The sequence below is a fragment of the Sinohyriopsis cumingii genome, chromosome 7, assembly GCF_028554795.1.
Source record: "Sinohyriopsis cumingii isolate HCF-2022 chromosome 7, ASM2855479v2, whole genome shotgun sequence".
Classification (NCBI taxonomy): domain Eukaryota; kingdom Metazoa; phylum Mollusca; class Bivalvia; order Unionida; family Unionidae; genus Sinohyriopsis; species Sinohyriopsis cumingii.
Genome location: NC_142967.1, coordinates 69046700 through 69070055, shown reverse-complemented (window position 1 = coordinate 69070055; position 23356 = coordinate 69046700). Strand labels below are relative to the sequence as shown.

General features: G+C 34.0%; 1 protein-coding gene across 1 annotated transcript in view; it reads right to left on the bottom strand.

Annotated features, from left to right (window-relative positions):
- The window catches only part of LOC149795463 (protein mono-ADP-ribosyltransferase PARP14-like), a 94328-nt gene that overhangs the window by 40029 nt on the left and 30943 nt on the right, over window positions 1–23356 (bottom strand). The window contains exons 9-11 of the mRNA XM_089963805.1: window positions 21965–22030; window positions 6631–6810; window positions 4236–4400 (exon numbers count right to left, since the gene is read on the bottom strand). Of these exons, the coding sequence (XP_089819931.1) occupies window positions 4236–4400; window positions 6631–6810; window positions 21965–22030 (411 nt within the window). The remainder of the gene's footprint in view (window positions 1–4235; window positions 4401–6630; window positions 6811–21964; window positions 22031–23356) is intronic.

Here is a 23356-nt window from a genome sequence, read left to right as displayed (position 1 = left end):
GTATGTCAGGCCCTGGAACAAGCATTCTGTCAAAGTTTTAACCATGCATTCATCAAGAAGGTATTACAAAGTTTGCTTCTTTGAAATACAGGCTAAATAGCAGAAACAAAATGACTGATTCCTAGCATGGTTCATTTTCAGATGAAATTTCATTCAGTAAATACTGGCTAACGATAGTGTTAATGACAATGAAAGTTTTGAACTACATCAGATTATCAGAGGTGGGAGAGTGTTGCTGGAGATGCCAGTGAGTGATTTTGAACCCAAATAAGATGATCATACGAGTCTGATGTACATGCTGGATGAACAAAAACAGACATGCATGCAAGTATTCCAACTATTCAGCAGTATTTTGAAATGTAGAAATGGAGAATAATAAGACTCAATACAGGCAATTTAAAAATAGAATGCATTAGTTTCATTTCAAACAATTCAGCACTGAGAGATCATCTTGTGTCACATAACTACATAGTACTTCAAGATAAAATGAATAAATAAGAATCCAAAAAGAAATTAAAAAGTAAGAATGTATATTGATGAAATACACCATTATGGAACAGATAAGAAATTTTACATAGCAGTCAGCAAAGCACTGATTCAAGAAATTGAAACTATGTCAGAGTTCATGTTTGCAAAAAACCTTTTTTTGGAGCAGAGATATCCAAGAGAATACCTAAAAACAATTTACAACAGGTTTCCAATTTACAGAAACTGCCTAAGCTATCTGAGTCTGCTGAATGGTAACACTTTGGACTTTTGCTCATATCAGAAATTTAACAAATCATAATTAAAAAGGATGGAAAATTAATTTATAATGTGTTTTGAGTTTTGCCATTGAGAGGGAGATTTTGCAGTGACATATTTTTTGTACATTCCAGTTTGTTTTTTTAATTTACCTACCATATATGCTCACTTATATGTTGATTCATGCAGAATAGGAGTCATCTTCTAAGTGTGACATCCAAAATTTTTTATAAATTTCAGGGTAATGTTGCAAACTCGAGATGTCTGCAGTACACAAATATACTATCAATTAAAATATGTTTACATTTTCACATCACTATTCCCTTTTAGAAATGTATATATGGTATGCACTGTATTTAACCATTTCATGACAGTATTCATTACACAATACTTGTGCCTACAGTTATTTGGATTTTAATAATTTGAAAATATTATGGGTAAATCAAATACTACCCACTACAAAGTGAAGTGTCCATCAATATTGTTTACTGTGAGTGTTTACTAGCATGTATATTGCTTCCATTTTTGTGCAAGTCCTTACAACCTATATTTGTATTAATATTTATATTTTGTATTTTCCTTTTCCTCAAGTTAGATTTAATTCCCAAGTGATATTGTCCAAGTTTTCTGCCAGACTAAAGTGCATATGGTCCAACAACTCCTTGGCTTGTAAAGGCAGCATTTACTTTGTTTTCAGGAAGACAATCCTTTTGATCAAGCCCCAAATTTAATAAATGTACTTGTTCAGTGCCAAGCAGACCTCTACATCTTCAAGTGAGTGCTTGAACTTAATGCCTTAGCTTGCAGAAACACTGCCCTCCTTGTTTTCCCTTGTGACAACCCTTTCAATGAGCCACAAGTTTGATACTTGTTCAGTGCCAAGTAACAGAAGATGGTTATTTGAACTCTTTGTGATCTTGCTGCATTACTGACACGATTCACAAAGTGTTACTTACTGAGCCCAATCTCAGTCTTTACATAATCAACTGCATATCATAGTGAAGCTGGTGAAATGGAGTTGGATGATATTTATAGAAGATGATTTACACTGACTAGATGATGATGGAAGATTTCAGAACTTTATCAGACAATGAGGATAAATTCTTGGACTTTGTACCAGATGACATTAGATACTTGATATTTATAGGATACTGTAATTCACAAATATGTGGGGTTTACTTTCATTGTTTATTTTTAAGATACATGGAATTAACATATTATGGGATATTGTGAACTGGACCATTCTGAACAATTTTTATTTAAAAATTGTTCAGAATGATCCAATTTACAATATCCCATAATATAGTAAGTGAACTATAATTGAATTCATGAATTTAGCATATAAATGGATTTAAAATGTAAATCAGTATGGATTTTAATGGATTTAATTAGGATAAATCATAAGTTATCAATTGACATATTCCACTCAAGAATATAATTGCATTTTATACTATTCTTTGTTATCTACATTTCTCCCTCAATAACTCATGCACAATGAGATCCACAAACATAGACCACAAACATAGACCACACTATAAGTGAGGGTGCAAGTTACCGAGGGACCTCCAAAAACTGAAACAATTCGACTTATACATTGAGAAAACCATAGGAGGGGTAGAGAACTGGGCTGTTTAATGACTGAGTCCTCATTTAACAATCACATCAATAATAATAGCTAATAACATGCTTTTTCTAATGAAGTTGTTCATTATTCTGTGTAAATAACATTTATTTTCAAAATGTTCAACATGTGAAAGATTGTTCTAATTGGTTTCAACAACCATCATGTGTGAGCCAAAACATATCTGTATTACATCACTGCATTTTGTTTCATTGATTAGTCTGGTTACCAGAGTGGTATTTAATAGTATACTACAAAGTCAGGAGTCCACGTAACCGGGAACTAGGCTATCTTTTGATAAACCACCAAATACGGTTACTTTTTAAAAAAAACTAGCAACATTTATTTCATGAGATAATCTCCTACGTCAAAACTCAATTTTTGTATTGTTCAGTCAGTACAATATTGATGTCATGATTTCATTAAAGTAATATTGAAACTTCTTATCATCTTGAGGAAATTTCTAAGTGCCATGTCAGGAATTCTCAGAAACTCGCTTGCCCACTACGGTCAGTATCTGTGAAACCAAGCTCTTTATTTTATGAAAAGTATTTGTTTCGTTTGGTTGCCTTGGTATCTTTGATGAGAGTTATGAATGAGTCGGTTAATTTAAGGTAGTTTATGTTACATACACAATAACATTTATAACAGTGTGTAATTGATTATGTGAAGTGAGTTCACGCGACATATGACCGGGGCCACTAGAATTTAAGTGTGTAGGCTTTGCGTGCCATTTAACATTTTTTAAATTCCTCCTCCTTGATTTTTTTATTCAAAAGACATAATTAATGTGATAATGCAAAGGAGGCCAGCTTTTAATTCAGTATAACAATAAAATAAATACTTAAGCAAGTTAGTTATCAAAACATGATCGGCACTTAACTAGGTTCTCAGAGAAATGCTTGCTGACTTAGCTGTTACAGTAGATTTACACATTTTACATTTAAATACACATTGCATTTATGATGATTACGCTTAAAGAGGAACTAAAAGACAGAATTAAAACACAAATTTCAGTTAATAAAAATTATTTAATTGGCATTTGAATATTAATGTACTGCCTACACTAGGACTAAGTGACATTTTCATTGATCGAAATGTTCTTGAATATCTTTAATTACGGTGTACTAAGAATCTCGTTTGGAAAGAAAATGTAACCAACTATGACTTTTTATTAAAAGCTGACAGCTTCAAAATATTGATTAAAATTTCCATCTCATATCTACCATTTTTACCATAAAACGAGTGATATATTAATCTTTCAGTTACCAATTTTGATCGTGATTTTTTCAAGATCAATTTTTGGAAAGTATTTTCTGGTTTAAAAAATGGGATCCATGCCCGATCCCACATTATAAGCGGATTCACAGGTTATCAGGGTGTGAGTTATCGAAGGGAGTGTTGTATGTATCCATCTATCCATTTTGGCTTGTTCATTTTTCCAAAGTGCATACTGACAAGAACTTAAGATATACAAGTACATGTAGTGGTCATCCATAATATTAAATTGCCATAAACTAGTTTCACATTGTGAACTGCAACATTTAACAGCCATAAAAAAGTTGGTTTACAGAATAAACAGCAAAACGGTCTTTTGTTCACAATTAAGTTACTGAAGGTCTTGCAAAATTCTCAGAAGAATTTGTTTTATCACACCAGGGAAAAGGTCAAAGTAGGTCTTTACACACACAATGTTAAATGTAATAGTTGCAGTTAAATTCAGTTCCTTCAAAAATAATTTACCCACTGCAGTAGAAACTGTGATAAATGTTTAAAGTATTTGCATACTTAATACGCTGCAAGTGTTCAGACATAGAATTCAGCAAATTTAAATCTTTTTGATTTGACTCCTACATAAAATGAACCAAACCTGAATAAACTCTTTGAAATATTTTAATGTATGCTGGCAGCAACTTTCTTTGAAAGACAACAATGCGCAGTTCTTGCATGTGACGATCTCCTTTAACCTGTGCTTGATACTCTCTGATCATCTGCAACATGACTACTGCCATTTCCTCTGCAGTACAGCCTGTACCTATAAATGAAAATTCATTTTTAAATAACTTTTCTTTTTAAAATGGTACATAATACACCTGCCAACTGCTTGTTCTTGGTCAGGATTATCTTGACCATGCCATTTTTATCTTGAAATCATCACAATTGTTTTGTTTTTCATTAACTGGCAACTTACCTCTTAAGTTTGGTCAATATCTATTGGCAACAGTTAATATTTTCAGATAATTTTGACCTTTGACCTTGAACCCCATATCCATATTCTTCAATATATTTATACACCAACACATCTACTTATTGTGCTGAATATATGTCAAACAACTCAAATTAATGCAAAAACTACTATACTATATTTGGTCAATGACCTTGACCGTTGACCTTTCGAAGTCAAATCTAAAGGGTTCTCCATTTTCAACACAGCAACCCATGTGCAAAGTTTGTTGTAGGGACATCAATCAGAATTTAGTTTTGATTTTCATTTTTTATTTGTCTAATATTTTAGCAATGTAAATACCTAATTTAATCATATATAGGGGACACAGCACATATATTTGCAGAAGCTACAGCTGGCCTTCACCTTTACATATCACTCACATATCTGTCCTTGTAGATTTAAATCATGGGCACGGTCAATGTGTGTATGTGAGAAAGCTTGCCAGTAGTTTCCCATGTCTTGGCAGTTCTTTCCAGAGCTGTCTTGGGTTCTTCCTCCACCATGTATACTGGCTGCCATGTATAGTCTAACATGTGCTGACAAATGACATTAAACCCAGAACAAGAACAATAACATATTTTTGTATGTGTAGAGAAAAATCAAGATAATTTTTAGACTGTTTCTATATCTAACTTTAGCTTCAAGTTTTAACACAAGTGATCCTTGTATGATCAACCTTTGATAACATGAATTCTATTTCATATACTTTCACCAAACTTTGTTGATTGGTTTGGTTTCCTATATTAGGCAAATAACCTTATCAAATTTTGGATAAACAATTCAAAGGTCAAGACGACTAGGATTTACCCCTAGAAAAATGGGCCACCAATAACATGAGTTCTAATTCAAAGAAACAAAATCTAGTAATTTTACCTGTACAAAATTATTACCATATACTTGTAGAATTACTTTTTAAAGGTAAGGAATGATGGAAAAATATGGTGGTATATGTGATGTAAATATCACATCCATAGGGATGAAGACTTCTGACTGGCTGACAACTATTATAGATGTTTTCAATTCTATTTCTTTAAATGATGTTATTCTAATATCAGTTACTTTGAGAAAAATGGATCAGAAAATGGATTTACATTAATTTCATTGATGGTGCTAAACAATTATTCTTTTCAAGAGCTTGCAGGATGGTAAGTTGTTTGATTTTGTGGAATTTTACCAATATGTTCACACAGTTGATCATTTTGTCCTGCTTGCCTTTAAAGTATTATCTGGTGGCCATTGTTCCTAAATCCAAAAGGCTTTTATAAACAAGTGAGATGTTTTGGAAACACCACTGTAGAAATCATTGATATTTTACTTGTATTACACATGTGATAGAAATATACACATAAATGGTGGTTACAAACATTTGACTTATTTTGATAATTAATGCAGACTAATGAGGATTAGACCTTTTAAAATGTTACAGCCATCCTATAAATACATGTAGCTATTTTATAATGATCTCTTTGACATTAATCAAAGTCTTGTTTCTAAAAACTTTTATATTCAAATTCTATATGAAATAGTTACTTCTATTTTCTTATATGTCAAATGATAAACATTTCAATTTTTGTTTTAGAAAACAGCAATGTTGTTAGCAAATCATTTGCTTGTGACTATATTTTCTTTTTGTGGTTACCAGTGTACCAAGAGCTTGGAAAGCTGCATATATAAAAAGCAGAATTTTGATTATCCGGCACCTGATTAACCATCAGTCTCTGTTAACCATCTGGGCATTGTACATCAAAATATTAAAACAAGGTACTTGTATATATCTAGATATTAAGATGTACATATTCTATTATCCGTCATGATCCCTGTCCCACACCCTGACTGGATAACTGAAGTTATACTCTGTGTGTGTGTGTGTGTGTGTGTGTGTGTGTATATATATATATATATATATATATATATATATATATATATATATATATGACATAATTACCTGTACCAAGGATGAGAAAACTACAGTCCAGAACTTGACAGACTCTGCCATCAAAACACTTTTACCAGATATATATACACATCACATAATTACCTGTACCAATGGCTGGGAAGGCTACTGTCTTAGCCTTGACAGACTCTGCCATCAGAAGACTTTTCAGGATGTAAGGCTTCCATGTCTGGGCTGATTCCTGGGCCAGGACATGCACAATGTTCTTACACTTCATGTTTCCTCCACTAGTAATGGCAACTCCATATGTTTCCAATGCAAATTCTGCAATATAAATACAATATTTCCTATTATTAAAAAAAACATGTAAAACTTGCTGAAAACAAGAGGCCACAGACAACTAAAACTTTCTAGGATGATTCAAGGTAAAATACTCATATATAAGTTTAGTCCAACTGCAAACTTCACAGACCCGTATCTACCATTACATATAATGTGTCAGCAGATCAGGGTTGACATTGTTTGCAGTTGAACTTAACTTACAAGCAAGTATATACTGTAGGATGAAGGTCATAAAAATGTCTTGATAAAGGTCATACAAATATCTTGATGAAGGTCATAAAAATGTCTTCCAAGAAGTTCATAATATAATGGTTTCAAAGGTTTTCTTCTCTTTCGAAAAAAATATCAGGTTTTAAGGTTGGAATTTACAATCTGAACTACATTTAACTTGATACTTAATTTTAACTTCAAGTGCTGACCATATAAATGTCAGTACTGTCAATGTACATAAGCAAAATCCATGTCAAAGAATAATACAATGACTAATATGCATATACTATTAGGGTATTAAACTATAATATTATAATTTTTCTAACCTTGAAGACTGCACATCTTTAAATATTTATTCTATAATATCAAAAATGTAGATGACTTCAAAAATAGCTTTCCAATACTTTTTATCTGATTTTAGGATCTTTACTGTCTATTTAATTTAAGTGTAACAAGGCTTAAAAGAAAACACATTGGTACACTCTAAAGTCTTATATCAACCAACACACATTGGTGCACTCTAAAGTCTTATATCAAACAACACACATTGGTACACTCTAAAGTCTTATATCAAGCAACACACATTGGTACACTCTAAAGTCTTATGTCAAACAACACACACTGGTACACTCTAAAGTAATCAACCAACACACATTGGTACACTCTAAAGTCTTATATCAAACAACACACATTGGTACACTCTAAAGTCTTATATCAAACAACACACATTGGTACACTCTAAAGTCTTATATCAAACAACACACATTGGTGCACTCTAAAGTCTTATATCAACCGACTTCATTGATTATTATATGCATACATTTTTTAGGTCTGTAAAATTTCAGCTGAAGAAACATTTACAAATTTAATAATCAAAACGTTAATCAAGAAATGTCATAAAATATTGCTTTTTTAATAGCTGATATTTGGAATTTTACTGCATATCAACTGTTTGTAAATGCTATTAACCTAGATACTTTAGAATATAACCAAAGAGATTTCTTGCAAAGGATTAAAACCAAACCCAATCCAATACACTCTAATAGTACAGTAAATTACATGTATAATGATTTAAACATATATGTGCTAAAGAATTGTTTTTTGATAGACAGGTACCTAATCTCATTAAATTTTCTGAGAAAAAGGTAACCAGACTCTAATTTTAACTGAAGCTTCAACTAAAAATAATTAAAATCTACTTAATTCTATTCAGAAGGTCAAGACTTATAAAAAATGGTACTAACAGCTGCCTCACTAGGCACTCAGCATTAAGAGTAAGTGTTAGGAATGTCACCCTGGTGTTAGGATAATGTGACTGGGTGGGTCATGATTCTACATTTCTGCAGCATGATGCTCCAGTGATAGACATCACTATAAACTGCCACAATACAGACATCATAACAATATGACAAAAAAATTGTTAAAGCTACGTTAAAAATCCAAATCACACACACACACACACACACACACACACACACACACACACACACACACACATGGTCAATCAATCTGGTAATGTGATACCAGATAGATGTCCATACATTGACAAAGATGATTATTTATTGTGTCCATATCATCTTAGTTTGCTTGAAGCTTGTCACTGAACCCAGCTTCTGTCCATTCACTCTTATTTCCTTTTGGACGCCACTCAGATTGTTTGTCATTAGCTTGGTCTTTTCAGCACTAATCTCCATCATACCTTAGTGATGGTTGGTTGAGACAGTTCACTGAGGTTTCCTGTTCTTGTTCATCTCCTGCTAAGCCATTGATATCATCAGCGAAGCACAAGTTGGTGATTGTTCTGCCTCCAACACTGACTTTGTCCTCATAGTCTTCCATTAGGCGTCAGGCATAATCCTTTCCAGGTAGATGTCAAAGAGAGTTGGTGAGAGAAGGCACCCCTGTCTGACTCCGACAGTGGTTCTGAACTAATCTGGTATATTGCCATTGATGAGAACTGTGCTAGTTGCTTTGTTATACAGGTTTTCTATGGTGCTGATTAGTTTTGCATTTATGTTGTATATCTGCATGGTGGCCCACAAGGCTGCATGCCATACCTTGTCAAAAGTCTTCTTGAAGTCATCAAAGACATGATAGAGGTCCTGTTGATGTTGCAGATCCTTTTCACAGTGGATTCTAAGGTTGAAGATCTGTTCAATAGTGCTACGTCTTGCTCTGAAAGATGTGTTCTGCTTATGGTTTCAGTCTGTTGAGGATGAATTAAGCATAACGTTACCTGGGTGACTGATGAGACTGGTTATTCAGTAGTTCTGGCACAGCTGCAGATTCCCATTCTTTGGAAAAGCGATGATCAGAGACTGGGTCCATAGAGTGGGCCATTCTTCTGTTTGTCAGATTTTGTTGCAGATTTTTGTGAGGACATCTATCAAAGGGGTTCATCCTGCTTGAACAAGTTCTTTTGCTATATTATCTACCCCAGCTGCCTTCCCTTTCTTTAGTGTCTTTATTGCAACCTCTAATTCTTCCCTCAGGATTGGGTGGTCAACCTTTGTTGTGGTCAGTGGGAAATTTAGTACAGCTTTGTCTCCAGAAGTCTCTGGGTCATAAAGCTTAGAACAGTATTTTGTCTTTCTGTTAAGAATCAATTGGTTTTCTGTGAGACTCTTGCCAGCTTTGACCGGGATTGGGGTAGATCTCACCTGTTTCTCTGTTGTCATGTCTTTCACCAATTGTTATGCCTTTTTACTGTTATTCGGTTCAGGCTTTTCCTGATTATCCTAATTGGTCCTGTAACCAGATTTCCTTTGCTCTTTAAGCACTTCTTAATACAATTGTTATTCTCCTTGTATTTTTCTGCTCCATCAAGATCTCCCCTTTGCCTCCTCAGTTTTCTCCTCACAACACTGAGATCAAGGATATCTGCTGTGACTCAGGGCTTATTTAGTATGTTTGCATAGGATCTTGCTGTTTGTGCTTTATTACTGCCATGTTAAAGGTGGTGAAAAAGGAGTCTATGTTTATTTCTTCAGCACCCAGAATTGTGAGTGGAGGCACTTCCTCACCAAGGTGTAGTCAATCTGGCTGAGGTGTTTTCCATCTGGACTGTGCCAAGTCCATCTTCTAGATGGTTTGTGGGGCCTAGCACTTAGGTTACTAAGAGTTTGAAGCTGGTCATAGAATGCATTGACTTCTTTGTCATCATGGTTAGATGTTGGGTCATGAACCTCTATTATGGTGATCTTGAAAGGAGATGCCTTCAAGCAGATGGTAATCATCCTGTTAGATACTGGTTGACAACCCATGACTGCACTCACAATGTCCCTATGTACCATAAATCTGACTCCATGCTCATACTTATCCTCATATCCACTGAGGAAATCTTGTGTCCTTTCCTGTTGATCTCTCGATGAAATTCTTCTAGCGCCTCTCACAGTCTTAGGATGTGCCACTGGTATCATCCCATCTAATGGGTAACAACTCCTCTAGTTTCCCTGCTGGTCTCAATGTCCTGACACTCCACATCCAATGGTGATGTTATTCCTTGTCCATACTCTGATGGTGGTTGTACCAGTAGCATATTTATCACTGCCGTCCTAGTGTCCAGTGGATGGCATGGTCATTGGTAACCTGGGCTGCAACCAATCTGGTATGAGAACTCTACTGCCATTTAGTCATCTCTGGTGCATCATGGGCAGTTTCAACCTGGTGTACCCCACCCCTCTCCAGGCTCTAGACCACAGCTGATATCCATGTTACCACATAGCAGCAAGTTCTTAAAGCCAATCATAAAAAGAAGTACCAGTAGCTCTTGGTGCCATTCTTTTTAAATCTTAAGATGGCTTGGTCAGGATTCAAACCCATGACTTCTTGCATATGAGACTGATGCTCTAACCACTAGACCCCTAGACCATTGTAAGTGGTCTCAAATGAACTGAGAAATTGAAGTTTTTAAGTGGTCAGTGAACTGAACTTAGAAAATCAAAGTTGAAAATATCATAATAACCTATATACATGTATAAACACCAAGTAAGACTGAGCCTATCAGAATAAGACTGAGCCTATCAGAATGAGATGCTTCACAATTCCAATAAATCTGTTAAATTCAAATAATATTCTTCACAATTCCAATGAATCTGATAAATTTAATTGACATGTTCAACAATTCTTATAAGTCTGTTTACTTTAAATGATATACTTCACAATTCCTATATATATCAATTTGTGTACCATATTTACTTGCTTATAAATCAGACTTTTTCACAATTCTGTTGAATTTAAATCACATGTTTCACAATTCCCACAAATATCTCTAATTTAAATGCAATATTTCACAGTTCCTATGAATCTGTTTAATTTAAATGACACATGTATGCTTCACAATTTCCATGAATGTGTTTAATTCAGTGATATGCTTCACAATTCCTATAAATCTGTTTAGTTCCAATTATATGCTTCACAATTCCTAGCAATTTGTTAAATTAAAAATGATATGCTTCACAACTCCTATGAATAAATTAAAAACGATATGCTTCACAATTACTATCAGTTGGTTAAATTCAGATGATATGCTTCACAATTCCTATGAATAAATAAAAAATGATATGTATCACAATTCCAATGAATCTGTTAAATTCAAATGATATGCTTCACAATTTCTAAATGTTTATGAATTTGTCTATATTATATACTTGCATATAAGTCAACTTTTTGGGTGAAAATCTGATACAAGCAGAATAGGGGTTGTCTTATAAGTGTGACAATATTTTTTTTCATAAATTCAGGGGTAAAGTTAGACACTTGAGAAGTTTACAGCACACAAAAATACTGTGAATTGAAATATTTATACATTGTTATGCCACTATTCCCATTCAGAAAAGAAAATATGGTATGCACTGTTTATCTATTTTATGATGGCATTTATTACACAATACCTTTATCAACAGTTATTGAATTTTTAAATATTATGGGTAAATTAAATACAACCCACCACAAAGTTAAGTGTAGTAGTGACATTCTAGGCATTTTGCCTTTTGCTGCTCCTATTATTCCTGTTCCCAAGACTTATGCTCAGTTTAGCAAGCAAGCCACATACTATGCACAACCATGGATTATTAATCAATGAAAGTGAAGATTATTGTACTCAGCTTTTGGTTTTACTGTCTGAAAATCCAATATGTAGTTCCTTGTCTCTGCTTGGAGTTGTCAGTGACTTTCCATTTTCTCTATAGTTAGCCACACTAATTATTTTATCCTCAATAGCCATTGAATACAGTTTACTGTTCATGCTGAGACTACTATGTGCCACTGCAAGAAGTTCTGAATAAACTCGAATTCATGAATGTAACCATATCAAAATTATTGTGATATCACCAACAGAAACACACTTAACTATCAATATAGCCCCCACAACAAGGCGTGTCTTTTTACCAAAGAACACTGCAGAACACATCAATTGCACCAATGACGTCTGATAAAAGTGTTTTTAGTAGTTTGGGACATAAAACAATGCTTCAAAATGTGAAATTATGTCATTATTATATCATTAATTGAAATGATTATAGAGTCTGGTGATAACTGACCCCTTTGGTTGGTGGTTCTTAACAGTCTGACTAAACACCTCCGGACTTGTTTAAAACACCCTGAGACTCCAAAGAAGACTCCAAAAACAATAATATACACCCTTCTTAAACTTCTGGGAAACAAAAAGTATTTAATATATAGTTTTGTATTTCTTTTATGGGAAAATTAATGCGCTGAAAAGCTGCAATGGGAAGTAACTCTTCCATTTGAAATGAACTTGTGTCGAGACCACAGAAGACAACAGAACACTTTCATACATGACAGCCAATAAAAAATATCTTATATTGCCAATGATATTAAATGTACATTTTAGCACATATAATGACAGTGAGAACTTGCTGTTTGATGTTACACAGAGTGAAGCAGGGGACTCCATGCTGCTGTTTGATGTTACAGAGAGTGAAGCAGGGGACTCCATGCTGTTGCTGATGTCCTGATCTAAGTTAGAGAAGAGTAAGAAATGTATTTATAAAGAAAGAATATTGATAATTATGAATGGTGCACCTAAAATTGTTGTTGTTGCCATGATTCCTGTCACACCAAGACCATAACAGCATCTATGACTAGATACAGGCATTTGTATTTCATAATTAATGTGGTTCTCTCTCACAGATGATTCTCTACTTCGATTATTTTTTCTCATTGGTAACATTAAGGGTCCATCACAGTTCTTCTGTAAATAATACAATTGCATAATAAAAATGCATGACAAGTAGACTCTATCTAGACATATCACACCAGGTGTAATATGTAAACATATGTACATGCATTTCTAACCAATTACTCTTTTTGTACTGGCACAACTCTCATACAATTATAAAAGTTTCTGTCTGAAGAATATTTAAGTTTTCAACAATTGTACAGTCTTGGGGCCTAGCATTATGGTCATATACCATAAAAATATACTGGTTGTGGCTGTGCCTGGTGTATTCAATGATTAGTATCTTTGTCACCCAATAATTGTTTCACAGATAAATGCATCCTTATAAATGCATCCTTACTGAATAATATTTGCGATATTTTTCGTCTTAGTTGAGTCAATGTTGGTGTAACATAGTTGTCGGTGAGTGTAACTGTGGTGAATACAGCAGTGAATTCTACTTCATCATTGAGTGTTCTCACACCTGGTGGTGCTGCCAATAATTGAGAATCTTCATCACTGAGTGTTCTCACACCTGGTGGTGCTGCCAACGATTGAGAATCTTCATCACTGAGTGTTCTCACACCTGGTGGTGCTGCCAACGATTGAGAATCTTCATGTGCTAATGCTATAACACCAAGCTGACCTCAAGATGGTATTGGTGCATTTGGGTGGCCCCCAACAGTCAATTTCTGTTTAATGCTGAAGAAGATTATATTTCATTATATACGAGGGTCTGGTAACACCACCTTGATGCAGATGTTCATCAGCAAGTGGGACAATATTATGATCAATGTTGGCATCTGCTGTCAATTCATCTAACACCCTGCTGGTAATTCTGGAACCTCATCTAACACCCAGTTGGTAATTCAGCAACCTCATCTAACACCCAGTTGGTAATTCTGCAACCTCATCTAACACCCAGTTGGTAAGTCCACATCCTCATCTAACACCAAGTTGGTAATTCTGCAACCTCATTTCCATCAAGTCAGAATCGATTACTTAAAAAATGATAAACCTAATCCTCAATACAAACACTAAAGATGGTTAAGCATCCTTCTGGATAGCTTCAAAATGAATTTCATTGTTAGCTAACAATGATATTGCTAATTTGTATATATAAAAGACTTTGGAAGACTGGTATCTTTTTCATCAAGTAATATTACTGGTGGACAAGGCTACCTATTTACAATTGCTGTTAATTGAATCCATCCACTATAACAACCAGATAGGATAAATAAATGTGATCCATACTCCTGCATTGTTAAGATGCTAGATTTAGGTTTATTAAAACCATTTACAGTATCAAAAATAATTTGACCATTTTGATTTTATATTCAGTTGTTTCCTCTTCTCTGATTGTCAACATTTGTTTGGTTGGTCTAAATGAACTTATTGCATGTGGTGGTACAAGCAAATGCCAGAGTCTCTGATTCTGCTGTTTACAGTAATTTCAGCCATGTTTGTTCTGACAGCATCTTTTAGTTTGACAATAATATATTAAACATCAACAATAGACATCTGGAAAATAACAAGCTCAACTGGGTTAATGTCAACAACAACCTGGCTGGTAAACTCAGTCAAATCTGCTTTGGTGGCAACCTTGCTCAGATTGACATCATCACATGCTGGGCTAATTAATGTCCATAAATATTAATAGACATTTTGTATATTATTAAACTTACTTTAATGTAAAGTCAATAAGTGCTTGCAGTGTTGTTGGTGAGGTAGCTTTGCTTCCTGCCAGTGCATGCAGTGCTTCATCAACAAGATGACCGCATGTAGGGCCATCCAGTCGAGTTTTGAATGGTACAGTTGAATATAATAGTGGTTGTCATTCACATATGGCACTAATGCCCTTCCTTATATAATTAACAACATCAAATGGTGGTGCAAGTCCATATGAGTCAAAATACAAACGATGTCAAGGTGTCACCACATATGCAATCCAAGGAGTGTCAGGTCCTGTTGTCAAATCCAGGCTGACAATACTGGTTTCACATATGCATGGAACCATCAATGCAAGTTCATTTTGCATAAAGATACCATGCCAATGCTTGACTGATATTACCATCATGATTAATTCAAGATTGGCCACTGGTGTAGCTTTCTGCATGTTGAAATGAGTTATCAAAGACCTTTTTCCAATGGTATTCGATAAATTGTTCCTGGTAATCGAAGGTCTTTTCCTACTTTTATTTGTATGCAACTGCAAACCACCCTTTCAAAGTAATTCTCAGATACAGTTCTGACAGCCTCTACTGTGGTTGCTTCAGCAACTGCTGGAGCCCCTGCTGCCAAAAATGCTGGAATAGCTGCAATGAATAGAAATGCTCCACCAGTTGTTTGCAATTCCATCACATCAGATTTTGATAATTTCAGCACCAGTGAAGTGTTATTTTGTATGTCTGTATTAAGCTGAGCAAGTTGTGTTTGCATTAATCACATGGAGACATTTCCAGTTACTTTTGTTGCAGAAAGTTTCAGTGTGGCCCCACAATAATTTTTAACTGTGTCTTCTTATTTTCCAGCTGATTTTTACTAATGTCAACTTTTACTTTATGATAGGACATTGTTATTTAAAGCATGACAGGTTTATTTTTGAATTTCCCACAGGCACATCAAAGACCCTCATCTGACCACCCACACCCTTCAACAACAGCTTCTTGTCAGAAAGTATCACAGCATAACATCTGTAATCACCACCAGTGTCACCGTCACATGCATGAAAATACAAGTTGACAATGGATTGCCAGAACAACTCCAGGTGTTCCACTCAAAAGTAATAAATTGGGTATAATGTCATGAAGTCATCTTGGGAAATTTGCAAACCAGTCTCGATATTTTGATGCCGGTCCGTATGTGATCACAGACTGTCACATGCACATGCAGTGAAGGTTCCCGATGACCAGTGAACTGCAATAAAACTTCAGTCACTTCTAAGTGGTCAAATATCATCTTACTCTGTGTTTGGTCATCATCTCGATTTGTAGTTTGAATGGCCACATACACACGTTTTGATGCAGTATGACCATGCTGGGTACTTATTTGCCATGTAAATTGTCTGTAAAACCTGGTACATGCACATCTGTAGTACATTTCAGAAATGAGAGCGTTGATGTGGTTCCTGACTGAACAAATGACAACAAACATGTTTCTTTTGTCAGTGAAGGGGACAACACAGACATCCACAATCTTAATTTTTCTAATACAACTTTACCAGTGATGACACCTACACTATGCCAGATTGCATCATTGTAGTTATTTCAACAGGTTCATATGACTTATCCTTGGCCCCAAAGATAACCTTGAGAACATCTTTATAAAACCCAAATATGTGACTGAGGGGAACTGCACATGAAAATATGAATGAGCCTCCATGAAGTTGTCCTTGGTGCTGTGCAAATCCATTATTGAAAGTGCAATTAGGGCCTAAAGCTAAAGTGTGGCATGAATGATTCTGAGGTCACCTAATTTGATGCTGTTGAGAATCCTGTCAGATGTATCTTTCATAAACATCATAGTTGAATCAGCTGATCTCACATAATCAACACTGTATCAAGCGAGTCCAAAAATTGTCATGGCTATGTCAACATTGTAAAGAATTGATTTGATTTCCTTTTCACTGATGGGATAACAAGTGCTATTGAACGATGCCATGTTTCCATTGTTAACAAATCTGACGGTGGTATTGGGATCATAATTATTACTGTTGTTGGCACATATAAGTTTTCCCTCAATTTCCAAAAATGCCTGACATGGAAGAAAAAACCTAGATATGTCCTGAACTTGTAATTCTATTTTTAATTGATTGGGGTCCCCCGCTTGATATAAATAAAACTGAAAATCTCTCTTGCTTCACCAATACAGCATGCCCATGTCAAATGCCTGATTTGATATACCTCTGAATTGAGCCATGGTGAAAATATACATAATTGATTTTCTCTAATACCTTTGCATGATGGCTTTTGTGGCTTCACATCTTCAACTGAACCACTTCCCACTGAATGTAGTTGGCATTTGTTTTATCTGTGTTTGCAGATGAATTTATATCTATGTTTGCAACATTTTATGTTGATTCCAAGAAGAAAAAGCCTGTTTACTGGAGAAAATTTTGAATTACCATAAAATCGTGTAATGAACTCTAATCGCCTAATCTCAATATCAGTGTACCATTTGATGCAGAGAAGAGAGGTGATGGCTGCCCACACTCAACCAGATTCATAAAATGAGAAAAAATTGTGAATCCCTTTATGAACCAAGCAGTGCGGCTTTTTTCAATTACAAAATGCCTAGAATGACACTACTGGTATCAGCCAATGTTGTTTACTGTAAGTGTTTAGCACCAGGTATATTGCTTCCATTTTCATACAAGTTCTAACAACAAGTATTTGTATTAATTTTGTGTTTTGCAGTATAAACACTGTATTTGATGAATAAAAAGTTTGATTTAAGTTCTATTTTCCTTTTCCATAAGTTAGACCTTTCAGTCCCAACTCATATTTCCCAAGTTTTCTGCCAGTTCTCATGGCCTGAAAACCCTTGCATCATTTAATAGGTTTCACAGACTGTTCAAAATTTTACTAATGGATTGAAAGCTCTGTCTCTACAAAAGCACCTGCATATGATGAAGCTGGGGAAATGTTGTAGTCAGATGATATTTATGATGACTAGACCATGGCGATTTGCAATCACTAAGATAGCAATGGAGAATTTCAGAACTTTATCAGACAGAGGATACATTCTGGGAATTCATACCAGATAAAATTATATATTGACATTTATAGGATACTTTGAATCCCCACAAAATGTGGACTTAACATTGATTGTTTATTTGTAAGATGTATGGAATTCACATATTATAGGATATTGTGAATCAGATCAGTCTGAACTATTTCTACCATTATATGGCCTAACTGAATTCATGGATGTATCATATAAATGAAGTGAAAATTAAAAGCACTATGGATTTTAATGGATTTGATAAGGACAAATTTATTTCTTTTTAATGTCAATTTATTTGTGACATGTTCCACTCAACAATGTAATTGTAATTTACATTGGTTCTTTCATTAGTCTGTCTGTCTGTCTGTCTGTCTATCTATCTATCTATCCAGTCATCCAGCTGGGCTTGTTTATTTTTTGCAAAGTGCAACATGAACTCAGAGATGGAAAGTCAATCTTTCAGACATTAATTCAAATGATATGCTTCACAATTCCTACGAATATTCTGAATTCAAATGATATGCTTCACAATTCCTATGAATATGCTGAATTCAAATGATATGCTTCACAATTCCTATGAATATGCTGAATTCAAATGATATGCTTCAAAATTCCTATGAATATGCTGAATTCAAATGATATGCTTCACAATTCCTACGAATATGCTGAATTCAAATGATATGCTTCACAATTCATATGAATATGCTGAATTCAAATGATATGCTTCACAATTCATATGAATATGCTGAATTCAAATGATATGCTTCACAATTCCTAAGAATATGCTGAATTCAAATGATACGCTTCACAATTCATATGAATATGCTGAATTCAAATGATATGCTTCACAATTCATATGAAAATGCTGAATTCAAATGATACGCATCACAATTCATATGAATATGCTGAATTCAAATGATATGCTTCACAATTCATATGAATATGCTGAATTCAAATGATACGCTTCACAATTCATATGAATATGCTGAATTCAAATGATACGCTTCACAATTCATATGAATATGCTGAATTCAAATGATACGCTTCACAATTCCTATGACTCACTGTCATACTGGATGAGTTACAATGGCCATCTACAGAATTTAATATTTTGAAGTTTGCTCAAATATCTTCATTCTGTTGTCATGGGTGAAGAATAAACTGCCCAGTAAAGTCCAACTGCAAAGAACATAGAACCTAATCTGCTGTCGCATAATGTGTTGGCAGATCTGGGTCTGTACATTTTGTTAGGAATAATCAGTAGAACAAATGCAGACTCTGATCTGCTGGCACACTATGCAACAGCAGATTAGGTTCTATGTTTTTTGCAGTTGGACTTTACTTCTGCATAAGGTGCATAAGATTTGCAGACACAGATCGATACAAACTGTAAAAAAGGATGCATCAATGTGAAAATCCACCCTATTTCTAAGTACGTAATGAGAGTCTTTAGTAATGCAAATAGATTAACACAACACAATTATAACTAAACTGAAAACTGACTAGGGCTTACTGAAAGCCTGAAAAATCATTATATGATGGTAGCTTTCTTTGCCTATGTAGGCATTAAGGTAGAAAGAGTAAAATGTCCAATTAAGCGATTTTAAGTGTAGTTATTCCCATATATATCAATGTTATATAAGTTATTCCCATATATTACAGTGTTAAGTTATTCCCATATACATCAGTGTCATATAAGTTATTCCCATATATTAGTGTTGTATAAGTTATTCCCATAAATATATATCAAAGTTGAATAAGTTATTCCAACATATTACAGTGTTGTGTAAGTTATTCCCACATGCTGGAGTATTGTGCAAGTTATTCCAACACATTACAGTGCTGTACAAGTTCTTTCTACCTATTACAGTGCTGTGTAATTTATTTATACATATTACACGGTGTTATTTATTCCCACATATTACAGTTCTCTCCAAGTTATTTCTACATATTACAGTGTTGTATGAGATATTTCTATATATTACAGTGTTATACAAGTTATTTACACAAATTAGTGTTGTACAAATTATTCCCACCTATTCTGTGTAAAAGTTATTTCCACATATTACAGTGTTGTACAAGTTATTTCCACATATTAGTGTTGTACAAGTTATTTCTACACATTACAGTGTTGATTAAGTTATTTCTACATATCTTACAGTGCTGTAAAAGTTATTTATACACATTATAGTACCATGTAACTTATTCCCACTTATTACAGTACTGTACAAATTATTTATACATACTGCAGTGTTGTACAAGTTATTTCTACATATTACAGTGTTATAAAATTTATTTCTACATATAACAGTGCTGTACAAGCTATTTCAACATATTACAGTGTTGTATAAGCTATTTATGCATATTTATGGTGCTGTGTAAGGTATTTATAGATATTACAGTGCTGTATAATTTATTTTTACATTTTACACTGATTTACAAGTTATTTCTACATATTACAGTGTTGTATAAGCTATTTCCACATATTACAGTGTTGTGTAAGTAATTTCTACATAATACAGTGTTGCATATGTTATTTCTATATATAACAGTGTTGTATAAGTCATTTCTACATATTACAGTGTTGTACAAGTTATTTCTACATATTACAGTGTTGTACAAGTTATTTCTACATAATGCAGTGTTGTACAAGTTATTTCTACATATTACAATGATTCATAAGTTATTTCTATATATAACAGTGTTGTATAAGTTATTTATACATATTGCAGTGTTGTGTAAGTTATTTCTACATATTACAGTATTGTGTTAAGTTATTTCTATATAATGCAGTGTTATACAAGTTATTTTTTACATATTACAGTGTTGTACAAATTATTTCTAATACAGTGTTTTACAAATTATTTCTACATATTACTGTGTTGTGTAAGTTATTTCTACATATTATGGCGTTGTGTAAGTTATTTCTACATATTACAGTGTTATGTACTATGTGTTTATTAAACAATACTTTAATCTGCTTGAGGTATTTATATAGGTACAACTAATTCATAAAATTAAATAACAAGGCAATTTTTTTCCTTTTTAATGTACTGTACTTTTTTCCTCAAATATTTTTCATTATATCAACATTTTTAATCTTGTAATCATTTTCAAAGAATACATGCAAAACAAAACTTTATAATAACTGAATATTTAGACAAAACCAAATTTTTGAAGTGCAAAGTGGAACCTTATGTGAGTTCAGTTAGATATTAAAAAATGTAATATTTTTAGCACTAATTTTTTCACAAAATTTTCTGATATTACAGAGCTCACCCATTCTCAAGGGTTGGTGTAATATAAATCAAGATAACTTTTACCGGTACACATTTCATGTTCAGTAACCATGTAAATAATTGTTATCAAACCATTAACTATTAAGTGCACAGTCTGTCCTGCTGCATATGAGACCTTACAAAATTTCCAAATCTACTGTAAAGGTAAAAGTGAAACGCAAATACTTCAAAACATTCTGTAATAGCAATGCATCTGTTGTTGTTGTTGTTGTTATAGGGTTTAACACCATTTTTAAGCACAAGATTGGCTATTACATGGTGGAGGAAGAACCTGCATTCATCTGTAGTATAAAATCTTTCTTATTTTGTACTTTCCATATAATAGAGAATTTTTCATACATAGGTTACACAGATCAGCAAGAGGAATCAAACTGCCATGTTAAAACACTCAATTCAAGCTGTATGAAATTCACAAATAACTATTCCCTGACAAGCTACGATTTGCTTTTCATTTTTTCAAACTGCTCTCCACCTTTAATCAATAATAGCTTTCTTTTCCATATATAGATTAGAGAGCAAAAGCAACTTTTTTCTTGAAATTTTATACATGGTTATTGCTATTTTAAAGCAAAATCACAATATATCTTCATACCCACTGTAATTTTGGCTTTGATTTGTTAACATAAGTTTATAAATTTAATATTGAATTGCAGATATAAGTTATTGCTATTTCATTGTGCATAGTAACTACTATTGTTAGGCAACAGATTGTAATACTTACTTTGAGCACTGCATTCACCAATTAATGCATCTCCTGCTTTTTCTAGTAGAGCTTTAGAGACTTTGCCTGTAAGGAATGTTTGAAACTTAAAGTTATTATTCAAGGACACCTAATTACTTTCAACATTAGTATTTTATTACATATCAAAACCATATTGAAATTTGCCTTAGGGGCCATCCATTTAGTATGTACGCATAAATCTGGCAAACCTTTACCCCTCCCCCTCACTGTACACATGTATACTTTTTTACACCCCCACCTGTGTACATACGCTTGATGCACCTCCACCCACCCCCAAATTCTATAGAATGGCCTATATTTAATCCACACAGAAATGATCAAGGATTAATAATATTAATGTGTTTAATAAGACAGATAGTCCACCGACATTAAATGTCTGGCTAAATCAAAGAAATAAGCTGCATAACTTTAAAATGTTTGTCTAGTGTCTGCTAATATTCAAATGCTGACTGAGTCGAACAGGTTACGTACATTATCACTAAACCAACATTATCAGTAGACCCCCCCACCCCCTATGCGGGTGTGTGCAATTGGACTAAGCCCCTTACCCCTCCATGCCTATGTACTAAATGGATGGTCCCTTAAGCATTTTTCATCTTTTATAAATTGTATTATTCACATCAAAACAATGCTTTATTGACATGGTAAAATCAGTTTTTACCAGTCACAGACCTATTTCAATTTTAGGTTTATTTGATAAAGCTTTCACGTATGAACATAGTAGAGGGAATATACTTTTATGATAGAACTTTCATAACTGGGCAGTAAAAAGGCCTGCTTTGGTTTTTGGTGTTTTACAGCACAGAAACACACAAAAGAGGGTTACTTAGTGCAAAGGCAGTTGAAGTAAAGTGTCATGACACATCATGGCAGTAGTCCTACAATGTAAGACGTAGCATGTGTTGTTTCTGTTTTAGTGCCATCACCCCCAAAACAAAAAGATCAGGTGATGTGTCTTATGTTGAAGGACTACTGACCTGGGTCATTTAATAGTAGGCTTCTAACCCTCACATCTATGGTCACTAGTCAGGCACACTAACTACACTCCTCGCTCGATAACTTGCACACAACGGGGTCCACAAACATTGACTGCACTATAAGCGGGGATGCAAGTTACCGAGGGACCTCCAAAAATTGAAACAATCCACTTAAACATTGAGAAAACAGAAAAGGGGGGGTTAAGGGACTGGGCTGTTTAATGACTGAATCCTCATTTTACAATCATGTCGATAATAATTGTTAATGATGCGCTTTTCTAATGAAGCTGTTCATTATTCTATATAAATAACGTTTATTATCAAAATGCCCAATGTGAAAGATCATTCCAACTGGTTTCAATAACCATCATGTGTACACGAAAACATCTGTGTA